The 12,482-nt window shown below is 39.8% G+C and overlaps 1 protein-coding gene across 2 annotated transcripts in view; it reads left to right on the top strand.

The window, feature by feature from the left end:
* The window catches only part of angpt2b (angiopoietin 2b), a 237,846-nt gene that overhangs the window by 159,471 nt on the left and 65,893 nt on the right, over positions 1-12,482 (top strand). For both annotated transcript variants that reach the window (XM_072247096.1, XM_072247095.1), the window contains exon 7: positions 10,042-10,143. In XM_072247096.1, coding sequence (XP_072103197.1) covers positions 10,042-10,143 — 102 coding nt within the window. The remainder of the gene's footprint in view (positions 1-10,041; positions 10,144-12,482) is intronic.

The following is a 12,482-nucleotide window of genomic DNA, read 5'->3' as shown; positions in this document are numbered from 1 at the left end:
TTATAATCTCTATATATTAAAGCTCAAAAGTAATGTTCATTAGCTTCACCACACCACTTCAGACCTCATGTCTATCTCTCACATGATCAGCAGCTCAACCATAATAGTTACTTTGAGTGAACAGAATGTGCAAAGCTGAGTTGCCTAATTTCCTTTCCAAGTAGAACAAGGTGGATAGGCTGGAGCAGCTGACCAGTGGGATGGAATTGGGCTGCTCCACCACCTAACCAGCCTACTTTAAGAGCCCTGCCATGATCCGTGCAATGACAATCACTTTCAGTGCACAATCAATCTGTATATTGGCATGGGAGGCATGATGTTCACGGGGAAAATGCAACTGCTGCAAAACCCTGTACTTGTTCACCTGCTGCTGTCTAGCAAGAGGTAATGAAGAGCATTTAGCTCCGTAAATAGAACTTGACTGACCTTCCTCACACAGCAGAGAATGGGAAACTGCGAGCTGCACAAGTGCCTCAGTTCAGGTCTGGAAGGAGCCCAGCACATTAAAGACCACGACTCTGGCCGCATTAACAACCGTAGACGGTATGTTCCTTACCCTTCTCTGACATTTATAGATGGAATAAGTGGCATATCTCAGGAAGGAAAACTTTACTGAAGGTCACTTATACAATGCATCTGACTGAGGAGGAGACGGGGGAATTGCTCTCTGAACTCTCTGTGCAAATAAGTCTCTTGTTTAGCCTCTTTCACTTTCCTTCCTCCCATTTGTCCTGTTCTTTGTGCCCTCCACTCAGCCATTCAGCTAATGTGCACTAATAGGACCAAATGTTTAGTACAGAAACATTGAGGCCAAGGCAATATTTTTTTCAGTACTTGGTATACCATCCTTTTAAAACTTTATCAAGTTTTTCAAAGTGCTGAAAGCTTATGGAGCTTGAACAAAACCAGTACATACTCTTCAGGAGTTAGTAAAGGTTAAAGATTGGCTTGAATTGTCACATGTCTGTTAAAACATATAGTGAAATGTGTTAATGTCCAACTCAGCCCAAAGATGTGCTCAGGGCAGCCCACAAGTATTGCCACGCTTCTGCAGCCAACACAGCATGCCCACAACTTACCAACCATAACCAATACCACTTTGGATTGTAGGAAGAAACCAGAGCCCCCAGAGGAAACCCACGTTGTCATGGGGAGAAATTACAGACTCTTTACAGACAGTGGTGAAATTGAGCCTGGGTCACTGGTACTGTAAAGTGTCGCACTAATCACTACCCCACCATGCCACACTGATGCTGTTAATAATCCTTTTAAATGCCATATGTGGGAATATCCTTCCACGTGTAGTGTATGGTCATTAGCACAAGCTTAGGAGAAATCTCTAGCATTGAATTCTGATAAGAGATGTTTTCAGGACTCAAGGGACTGAGTTGTGGAGAGAGGTTAAGCAGATTGAGACTTTGTTCATTAGAGCATAGGAATTTGAGGGGCATGTGAAATCATGAGGGGCATTCGTAGGGTAAATGTGCACAGGGTTGGTAAGTCAAGAACTAGAGGACATATGTTTTGAGTAGAGGGGATAGATTTATAGGAACTTGGGTGGCAATGTTTTCACCCGGGTGACCCATATATTAACATTAACGACACTTGAAAGGCAATTTGACAGGTACATGGATAGGAAAAGTTTAGAGGGATATGGGTATATGTAGAGAAATGGGATTAGTTTAGAATCTTGGCCGGCATGGACTAGTTTGGTTCAAAAGCTTGATTCCATGCTGTATGACTCTTAGAATTTGTATGCACTATCAGAAAATCAGCATTGTCCACTTATCATTTTACCTCGCAGCAGGTTATCAGTATGGTAGTTAGCTTGGCACGCATATCCCGTGTCAGGATGGAAGCAAATTTAGCGCCTATCACATCCAAAATCTGTCTCACAGTGCCATGGATCTTTACATTTGCTTCTGTTTAATGATCTGATTTTGTGAGCCTTTGATACTTATTCCGTGGGAGGAAGTATTATTGTTGCTTTTAGAGAGAGTAGTTTACTATTTTTCTCATGTTCTATTAACTCCATTCCAAATCAGTGATAGTACAAGCACCCAATTAAAGAGTTTAGGGAAAGCATTTGAGAGCATAATTGCACGTATTACAGCAAATGAATATATAAGGAATAATCATTACGTCACTGTTGTCTTTAATATTGTGACTGACTATTAGAAAGTTCACAGTCTTTTATGCAGTCATTTCCTATGGTAAGAGCAATTATTTTTTCAAGAACTATTTAAAAAGCCTTTAATTGGCTACCTGAACTATCATTCTTTTGGAATAGAATTAACAGAAACTACATACAGCTCTGGAAAAATAGTATCAGAAATGATATACTGAAAACACTGAGCTTAAATATACTTTACTGAGTGGGCAAATGAATGATTTCACTCAATTTTTATGTAGCATATATTAAAGAAGTTAACTTCATGCAAGTTTCTATACAGGACCTCTAGCGGAGTCTGAAATCACATTCTGAGCACTTGGCTTTCAGTAATTCCCATCCTGTATTGTAGCTGTCAGAGCAACACACACAGCATGCTGGAGGAACTCAGCAGGTCAGGAAGCGTCACTGGAAAAGAACATACAGTCCTGAAGAAGAGTCTTGACCCGAAACAAAGACCACCAGTTCATTTCTATTGGTGCTGCTTGACTTGCTGAGTTCCACCACCGTTTTGTGTGTGTTGCTTTGGATTTGCAGCATCTGCAGAATTTCACATGTTTATGTAACTGCCAGAGATATGACGTTCTAGTAGACGTTCAGTGAAATCTACTTCTGAACTTTGGTCCTGTTCAAGAGACTTTAACCAAATTTCAGAAGTGGAGCACAAGGCACATGTGCATTTTATACTCAGTGGCCACTTCAGTGTACACCTTCTGTACCTAATAAAGTAACCACTAAGTGCACGTCCATGGTTTTCAGCTGCTGTAGCCCATCTACTTCAAAGTTCGACATGTTGTGCATTCAGAGATGCTCTTCTGTACACCGCTGTTGTAAAGCATGGTTGCTTGCATTGCCGTCACTTTCCCGTCTGTCCATTCTCCTCTAATCTCTCTCACTAGAGAACTGCCTTTCACTAGATGACTCTTGTTTATTGCACCATTATCCACAAACCCTGAAGACGGCTGCGTGTGAAGATCTCAAAAGGTCACTCAAAACTCCCCGTCTGGCACCGTTCCACAGTCAAGGTCACTTAGATCACATTTCTTCCCCATTGTGATGTTTAGTTTGAACAACAATTGAACCTGTTGACAATATCTGCATGCTTTTTTGCATTGAGTGGCTGATAATGATATTTCCAATAACAAACGGGTGTATGGGTGTGGCTAATAAAGTGGTCACTGAATGTACATTCAGAAATAACCACAGAGTATGAACTTCCAAGACCTGGTAACTAGTGTGAAGATACAATGAATACACACTGGAAGACCTAACACTACTGATTTCACTCAGATTACAAATATCCCAATACACTACTTGGTTGCACCATCCAATTTTTATCCAAGTTACATGAGGAAACAGTTCACCTAAAGTTTAATCATTCAGACAGATTTTATGTATGATGGGAAGAGTGATTTTTCCAGGGCTCATTAGACTCCCAATAACCAGCTGAGAGTGGACAGTTACACACATAAAGTCAAGAATTTATATTAAATCAGAAGAACCTCTTTTTAAACAAATATCTTTGTAGCCACATTACTTAAAGCTGGATTGGGAGAGATGGGAACATGAAGATGATGTGCTGAGGTTCTACATTATAGAACAGAAATTAAAATTGTTGGGAAGTATTGAGTTGAAATTGCTTTGTTCTCATACTGACAGCTATATAATTATATCATTCTGTTTTTCAAAGTATCAAGCATAGACTTGAGGGCCTCTCATCTTGCAATCAGAGTGTTACAGTAGTCCTAAGCCATTTAATACTGCAATATTAAGCATTTTATCCGCAAGCAGATGCCTCATCACACCCAATACTGAAATTAAATCTGCTGACTTGCTCAGTAGTTAGTCATCTGGGACCCTTAACCAATATAACACAAGCTCATTCTGCAAATCGCAGATACCAACCTCAGAAGGCCCTGCATCCAGTATGGAGTCCTCTGTGACTGGTCTCTCTCCAGTGGAAAGAGGTGGTTGCTTGGCAACAGAACTGGGCATAAATTCCAGCTGGGTTTGTGCTGCCGTGCTTTTGAGACTCATGCCAGCTTCAGTCCAGGGTCAGCCTGGGTGGTCTTCATGTTGATTCGAGTTCAGACTCTGCAGTACGTAAGACATTGGTGTCAGGCTCATACTGAGGATACAGTATTTCAGACTGCCACTAAACTGAAATGCTTACCACAACAATACGGTTATTTGCCAGTATCGATCTTGTATTTGTAAAGCTTGTATAGATACTTTGTACATGTATACATAACGTTTATAATTTCTCGAAGTTAGAAACACTTAGACCAGCTCAAGAATTTTCATGGCATAAAGGACTGTCGATCAAATGTGGGTAAATGTGATTAACAAAATGGTCAGCATAAACATGATGAGACAAACTGTGCTCTACAACTTGGTAATTCTCCATTATTTATTGGTACATGCAGCAAGTATCATTAATTATAAATCTAAACTGCACAGACCCTTTCTAATTATAGAATGATCTAGCTTTCAAAGCAAAGTGGGAGCTTTCAAACTATATTTCTAATGACTTACCTCACTAAATTGTTGTAGATTTTACATTCAAAGGCTCACTTTAACTTACCAAAGCTATATTTATTTAACATTCAGCAGATTATTAAATCTTCAGGCCCATTTAACATTGAAGAGAAGGCATATTTTTATGAGTTGAATTGGCTCAGGTTCAATTCAATTTTGCGTTGGTTTGGAATAGCCTCGAATCTCAAACAGTTCCATTTATATCTTCAGGGCATTGTAACAAATCTAGTAGTTTTCATTCCTCCTCTACTAATTCTTGATGTGAAGATCCTCTACGAAACCCCATTTTACTATTCATTCCTTACATGGGCTCCTAAACATTTTGGTGCACTGATTGATCATTGCTATTGCAAGGGATTCTATTCTGTTGAACTGTTAGTACGTTCCCCATTCCCACACTATACTGCGTGTGACGAAGGCCCGTCACTGATTACGGACAACACATGGTGCACTCAGTAAAACACTCATCCCCAGCAGTAATAGTAACTGGGTCTGAAATAGAGCTGCTGCATGGAGCTGTCTCATGTAGAGGCAGCAGCAAACTGCACAGGTGAGCTGATGGTGGAGGATACCAACTTTAATTGGATAATTGAGTTAATTAGCTTTTGGTTGGTCTGGGGGAGGGGCTTAGCAGTTATAAGCCTCAGGTTATCAAGGCTTTGGGGTTGGTTTTCTTTTGTGTTTAGTCTGAGGGTGGCTATATATATATTTTTTTCCTGTTTTTTGTCTTGTATTGAGGTAAATAAAAGCACCTCAATCTATTTTTGTGACTCAAGCCATCTTGTTATTTTGCTTAAATAATTGATCCACAGTTTTTTTGTGACACTGGGTTAGCTAGATTCTATAAGGGTATCTGTTCTGTTCTGCAAATTATTAGTTTTTATACACACGCTGGGCCCTAATGACCTAACTGGAATCCAGCTGCAAATTTAACCCAGGCCTATATGTGAATTCAGCTGAAGAGTTTCTGTATGAATGGAATAGAAGTGAGTTAGCTTTACTAACCACTCAAGCAAGATAAATTGCCTAGAAATTGCATGTCATGTTGATTTTTATATGTGCAATAAACATCCTTTTGTGAATCTTGCCAAGAACTTCCAATCATGAGTCACCCTCATTGCCCCAACCACATACCTCTTGTTGCCTGATGAACAATGGGCCACATGCCTTTCATTTATTTCCTGCCTCGAATTGGATTTATATGACTAGATGCTTGGGATTTAACTTGATGGTAGGGAATTTTTGCAGTCAACTTATCTGATCTGCTGTGTTTAATATTAATATGTTAACTCCTGCAGTGGGCTAGATGATGAGTAGGCCTTGTTAAATCTTTCCACTTCAGCTTAGGATGTGGAAGGCCTACAAGATAGTGTCTGTCTTGACATCAGCTCAATTACATTGATATTTGAAAACTTGTATGATTTATTGCGATAACCGATGATGTTATTTAACTTTGGATATTCATTAGCATGGATTAATCAAATATTTGCATTTTCAGTTCCTTTGTCTCACAGTACGGTGAACTGTACAGTTTTGCCCTATACATCACTTCAGGCAGATTCTGATTTGCCTCTTTAAACTTAGAAAGCATCTCTACTAAAATATGAAACTAAACTGAACCTCATCTATAGGCAGAGCATAAGAGCATACAGCTTATTTATTTAAGTTCATTGAATGGAAGTCGATTAAATGGGTTTCACAATTATGCTCGTCATAAAAAGCTGTATCACACTGTGCATAAAATAAGTACAAGTGGTGCAAGAGTTCCTCCCATTGCTAATAACTTGACAGCTTATTAAATGTCTAGTTAATAAATTGAATATATCAATGCTTTAACCTAAGGTCAAATAATAAGCATGAAACAAGAGAATGTTTAAAATTCTGTCCACTATCCAATAAACACTGAATACAAGTCTCTAAAACATTTTGTAAGTAAAAAAAAAATCAAGATAATCTTTCAAACTTTTTTCAATACTGTGAAAGTCTTCAAACAATTTATGTGTAATTATGTAATATTCCATATTCCTCCTCCAATGAAAACTGTTGAAATGCTGAAGTGCTGTAATTCTGTTAACCCAATTTGCACTGTCTAGCAGATTTGCAAGTGAACGTTAATGATCTTTCTATCATACCTCTGTCATATTCAATGTCTAATAACTGGCAGAAGAGAGAACTGTAGTGCATTTTAGGTATCTCCACTTACTAAGAATAGGAACACAAGAGAGAAGAAGGGCTGTATATAAACTCCCATTACATTCTGTTCTGCTGATATTACACTGACACTACATTCTACCAAAATACTTCAAAACCTTCCATTCACAAAAAAAAGTAATACTTAGCTTTAATTTCGACTCAGGAAGGAAGCCAAATGTCCCTACCTAGTCTGGTCCATATATAACGCTAAATTACCCCTCCTCCCCAACGTGGTTATCTTTTAACTGTCCTCCACAAGGTCATCACAAGCAACTCTGTGAAAATTAGGAGTGGCCAATAAATTCTAATCTTGCTAGTGACATCCATATCCTGTGAACAATATGGCAGCTCCATGGTTTGAGGACAACCACATTCTTTTCAGGAGACTAATTATTGTTATAAAATAGGGGCAAAAATCAAGAAGTAGATTGTACTTATATTCCGTCTGCGTAGCCTCCAACCTGATACCACACCTTATATTCCGTCTGGGTATCCTCCAACCTGATACAACACCTTATATTCCATCTGGGTAGCCTCCAACCTGATTCAAGTTGGAGGAACAATACCTTATATTCCGTCTGGGTAGCCTCCAACCTGATGGCATGAACATCGACTTCTCTAACTTCCGCTAATGCCCCACCTCCCCCTCGTACCCCATTCGTTATTTATTTTTATACACACATTCTTTCTCTCACTCTCCTTCTCCCTCTGTCCCTCTGACTATACTCTTTGCCCATCCTCTGGGTTTCCTCCCCCCCACTTGTCTTTCTCCCCGGACCTCCTGTCCCATGATCCTCTCATATCCCCTTTGCCAATCACCTGTCCAGCTCTTGGCTCCATCCCTCCCCCTCCTGTCTTCTCCTATCATTTTGGATCTCCCCCTCCCCCTCCCACTTTCAAATCTCTTACTAACTCTTCCTTCAGTTAGTCCTGACGAAGGGTCTCGGCCTGAAACGTCGACTGTACCTCTTCCTAGAGATGCTGCCTGGCCTGCTGCATTCACCAGCAACTTTGATGTGTGTTGCAAGGATCAATACCTGTCTCTGTCTGCAATTAGTTTGTACAGTTTCCCTGTGACCATGTGTGTTTCCTCCAGGAGCCCTGGATTCCTCCCACATTCCAAAGACATATAGGTTAGGGTTCATAAATCGCGGGCATGCTATGTTAGTGCCAGAAGCATGGTGACACTTTTGGGCTGACTCCAGTACATCCTCAGAGTATGTTTACAGGTTTTCCCCGTTATCCGAAGGTAGAGCATTCCTATGAAATGGTTCGTAAGCCGGAATGTCGTAAAGTGAATAAGCAATTACTATTTATTAACATGGGAAAAAATTTTTGAGCGTTCCCAGACCCAAAAAATAACCTACAAAATCATGCCAAATAACATATAAAACCTAAAATAACAGTAACATATAGTAAAAGCAGGAATGATATGATAAGTACACAGCCTATATAAAGTAGAAATACTTTTCTGCAGCACTGTCTAGCGCAGCGAAAATCTCGCGGAAGTGCTCTCAGTGCAAGCGCTTTCGGCAGAAACACTCTCTCCAGTAACCTTTAAGCTATGAAGCTGCTAAATCATACCAAATAACACATAAAACTACACAGCCTATATAAAGTAGAAATAATGTATGTACAGTGTAGCTTCACTTACCGGAATCGGGAAGACTCCAATAAATTGCTGTTTCGTCACAGTTAAACACTTGCTTATATGAATAAGGACCTGACGCAATTGGCAATCGCCTCTAATCTGGGCCAAAATTTACGTGCCAGGTGGCACCTAATTAATTAGCTTGCTCATTTTGGCTTTTTTCTTAAAGATGTGCTGGGTGCATTCCAACTACCGCTGCATCGCTTCATTCTTCGCGGCCCAGTATCGGTCCGCGGCCCGGAGGTTGGGGACCACTGCTTAAACTATGAAGCTGCCCTCGCCTCAGAAACCGACCAAACCACCCATGACTACCTTTAAATTCCACTTTCGCAACACTTTCATCACCATCGTCCAGTGCTTTCTGTTTCAGCTTATTAAAAAGACTGACTGATTTCTCCTTAAGTATAAGAAAACTTAATGGAACACCAGACTTTGTACACCCATCAATCCACTTAAGCAATAGACTTTCCATTTTATCCATTATTGGATGCTGACTAAGAGAGACCACTTTGCTACGAGCAGAACCAACAGTAACATCGGCGGCTTTCAAAATTCTTTCTCTCTGCGTATAAATAGTGCGAATGGTGGACGCAGGCAAGTTCAACGCGCAGACAACGTCCTTACTTCGTTCACCACAATCGAAACGCTTAATTATGTCTAGTTTTACACTGTGTAACACCCTTACGAGCTCTTTTAGGCTTTTCCAATACCTTAGAACTCACCTTACTAACGGATGCACAAAATAAATCGGGATAAAGCACATGTTTAAGCAATGCCGGCTAGAATGCACTTCTGGGGGAGGAACTTGGCTGTTCCGCTGCACGCTGCCTTTTTTCGTAACAGTGAAAACACCTTCTGTTAGCAAATACAGGTAACTAATGTAGATCTTTTGTAACGGCGAAGTGTCGTAAAGCAAACGTTTAGAAAATGGGGGCCACCTGTATCATTAATACAAATGACACATTTCATAGTATGTTTCAATGTACATGTGAGAACTAAAGCTAATTGTTAAAATACCTTCAAAACTATGTCCCAAGTAAAATGCCATCTGAAACAACAATCTCCAACTGCATTTCCCATTATGTTTTGAGGCTATTAATAAGGATGCTTTTATAGTTGCAGTTCTTCAGTTATGTAATATGTTTATCTTTTTGAAATTCATTTAGCAATAATTATGCTTGAAAAATGAACAAAAATGAAATGAAGCACTGCCTATTCCCATTGCAACTGAATTATCCTCACAGCCCAATAATTTCCTTATTATATTCCACTTTTTGAAAGTCATTCAGTATAGAAGAGCAGAAACCAAGCAACGTTAGATGAAACACATCAACGTTGCTGAATGATTGCTTGGAAGTTTTGTCAGAACTGATGGGAATACATTGTAAAGATATTGATGATGAAGTGCATTAAGTCCAATGTAATGCTCTGTTTTAAAATGTTGGCAAAAATAATTTTGAATTGCCACCTTCATTTTCCTTCCCGGTAGGTGTTCTGTGACATGGAGACAAACGGAGGAGGGTGGACAGTCTTCCAGCATCGGGAAAATGGGAATGTTGAATTCCACCGTGACTGGAAGGAATACAAATTGGTGAGAAATGCTTTACATTGATTAAAAAAAAGTATCAGACTGAATGGAATAAGTGATTATCACAAAGTGTGATTTGTATTGGAAAACATCCTTCACTTAAATTGAAATGAAAATAAATTGCTAAGGCATCCTGCTGCTTGAAACCAAAGCTGAAAATATATAAGGTGAAAAGAGAAGCTGAATACAGAACTGTCTCGCAGAAGGTATGTGATATGGTTCAACAGTTCCAATTAATATCAGAGAATGTATACATTATACAACCTGAAATTCTTACTCTTTGCAGTCAGAGATGAGTTAAATTGTTGAATTCTAATACACATCTGCATCCTAATGCTGATGTTCCATTCACTGATGAAGGCAGCAACAAGAAGCATTCAGCCATTACCAAAAGCAAGCAATTTAGAAGCTTTGCAAACACGAGGAAATCTGCAGATGCTGGAATTTCAAGCAACACACATAAAAGTTGCTGGTGAACGCAGCAGGCCAGGCAGCATCCCTAGGAAGAGGTACAGTCGATGTTTTGGGCCGAGACCCTTTGTCAGGGCTAACTGAAAGAAGAGCTAGTAAGAGATTTGAAAGTGGGAGGGGGAGGGGGAAATCCGAAATAATAGAAGACAGGAGGGGGAGGGATGGAGCCAAGAGCTGGACAGGTGATTGGCAAAAGGAATATGAGAGGATCATGGGACAGGAGGCCTAGGGAGAAAGAAAAGGGGGAGGGGGGAAGCCCAGAGGATGGGCAAGGGGTATAGTGAGAGGGACAGAGGGAGAAAAAGGAGAGAGAGAACAAGAATGTGTGTATATAAATAAATAAATAACAGATGGAGTACGAGGGGGAGGTGGGACATTAGCGGAAGTTAGAGAAGTCAATGTTTATGCCATCAGGTTGGAGGCTACCCAGATGGAATATAAGGTGGTGTTCCTGCAACCTGAGAAACTTACTAATTTTAATGGGGAAGGTAAATTAAAGGTACAATATTTTTGACAGATTTGATATTATGGAAAGGAACTGAATACCTGTTTCATCAACAGTAGTCAAAGACTGCTAGAGGAAAAGTAAGAATATTAGCTTTGATTTAACAGGGGTGATAATTCAGAAATTATTGACTTTTGCTGCCTTCATCAGTGAACGGAACATCGGCATTAGGATGCAGATGTGAATTTAGAAATCACAAATTGCTTTCAACAATTCAACTCATCTCTGTGGGTTTTGATTTACCATGGAGAGAATCACCTGCACAGCCAAACTAATCGCTCTTAAAATACTCAAAACATCTCACACTTAGTTACATGAGGTCTTTGTGAAATTTTAATGACTCTATAATTAGTACTCTCAAAATAATTTTAATTATCTGCATTGTAATTTCTTCACATGAGCATTTCAAAATATAAGGTTCAAGAAATGTAGCAACAAGTGAGAACAAATTGTGGGCTATTCAAAGATGCAAATAAACTTGAAACTGAGGACAGAGAAAGAAATTATCCTGAAAGACAATTATTACCCCTTTGGGCACCAGAGCTCGGAGTCCAATCCTGGCATCCTGTATAAGGAATTTGTACGTCCTCCTCGCTGTATCTCTTCCGCAAGGAGGGTTTCCTCTGGGTGGTCCAGTTTCCTCCCACAGCCGAGGCCGTAGGCTAATTAATCATTCATTGTAAATATTCCTGTGATTAGGCTAGGGTTAAATCAGTGAGTTGCTGGCAGCGCAGCTGAGTGGGACAGAAAGAACTATTCCATGCTGTACCTCCAAATGAAATAAAATAAAATATACAAAGTAGAGTCTGGCACAAAAGAAGATTTCTATGTATGCAGGAATGTCATGCTCCTAAAAAAGTTGAAAGAGTTGAGCAAATGAACACTTAGCAGTTCAATGGCCAAGTCTGATGGGCAGCCAACATTGATCCCAGGATTCTCCAACATTGAAATGACTTGCAGTGAACCTTTAGGGATAGTCATTCATTGCAAGAAGAAGAATCACAGTTGGCAAACACTCTTAAAAAGCACAGAACTACTCGGAGAGTGGTGATGTCAGGAAGATTATGATGGGGAAAGTAGGGAAGTATGAGAAATTGACCCAGATCTGAATACCTCACAGTCAACCCACATATCTTTATAGCTGTGGCACCATTGTTCCAGCATTCATTGGTGACGAATGTGCAGGCTTCCTTCACTCAATGAATGCACTGTTAATGATAGCATAAATCCCCAAAGAACTTGATGCATCCATGAAGAAAAGGTGTTGTTCTGAACAAATTAATTAGAATGAGATGACCTGCTTGGTAAGAATTTCAGAATAAGAATCAGGTTCAATATCAATGATATGTGTCATAAATATTTTTGT

This window comes from Mobula birostris, chromosome 30 (genome assembly GCF_030028105.1).
Source record: "Mobula birostris isolate sMobBir1 chromosome 30, sMobBir1.hap1, whole genome shotgun sequence".
Classification (NCBI taxonomy): Eukaryota; Metazoa; Chordata; class Chondrichthyes; order Myliobatiformes; family Myliobatidae; genus Mobula; species Mobula birostris.
Note: the sequence above shows the minus strand (reverse complement) of the source record. Positions and strands in the feature narration are given on the sequence as shown.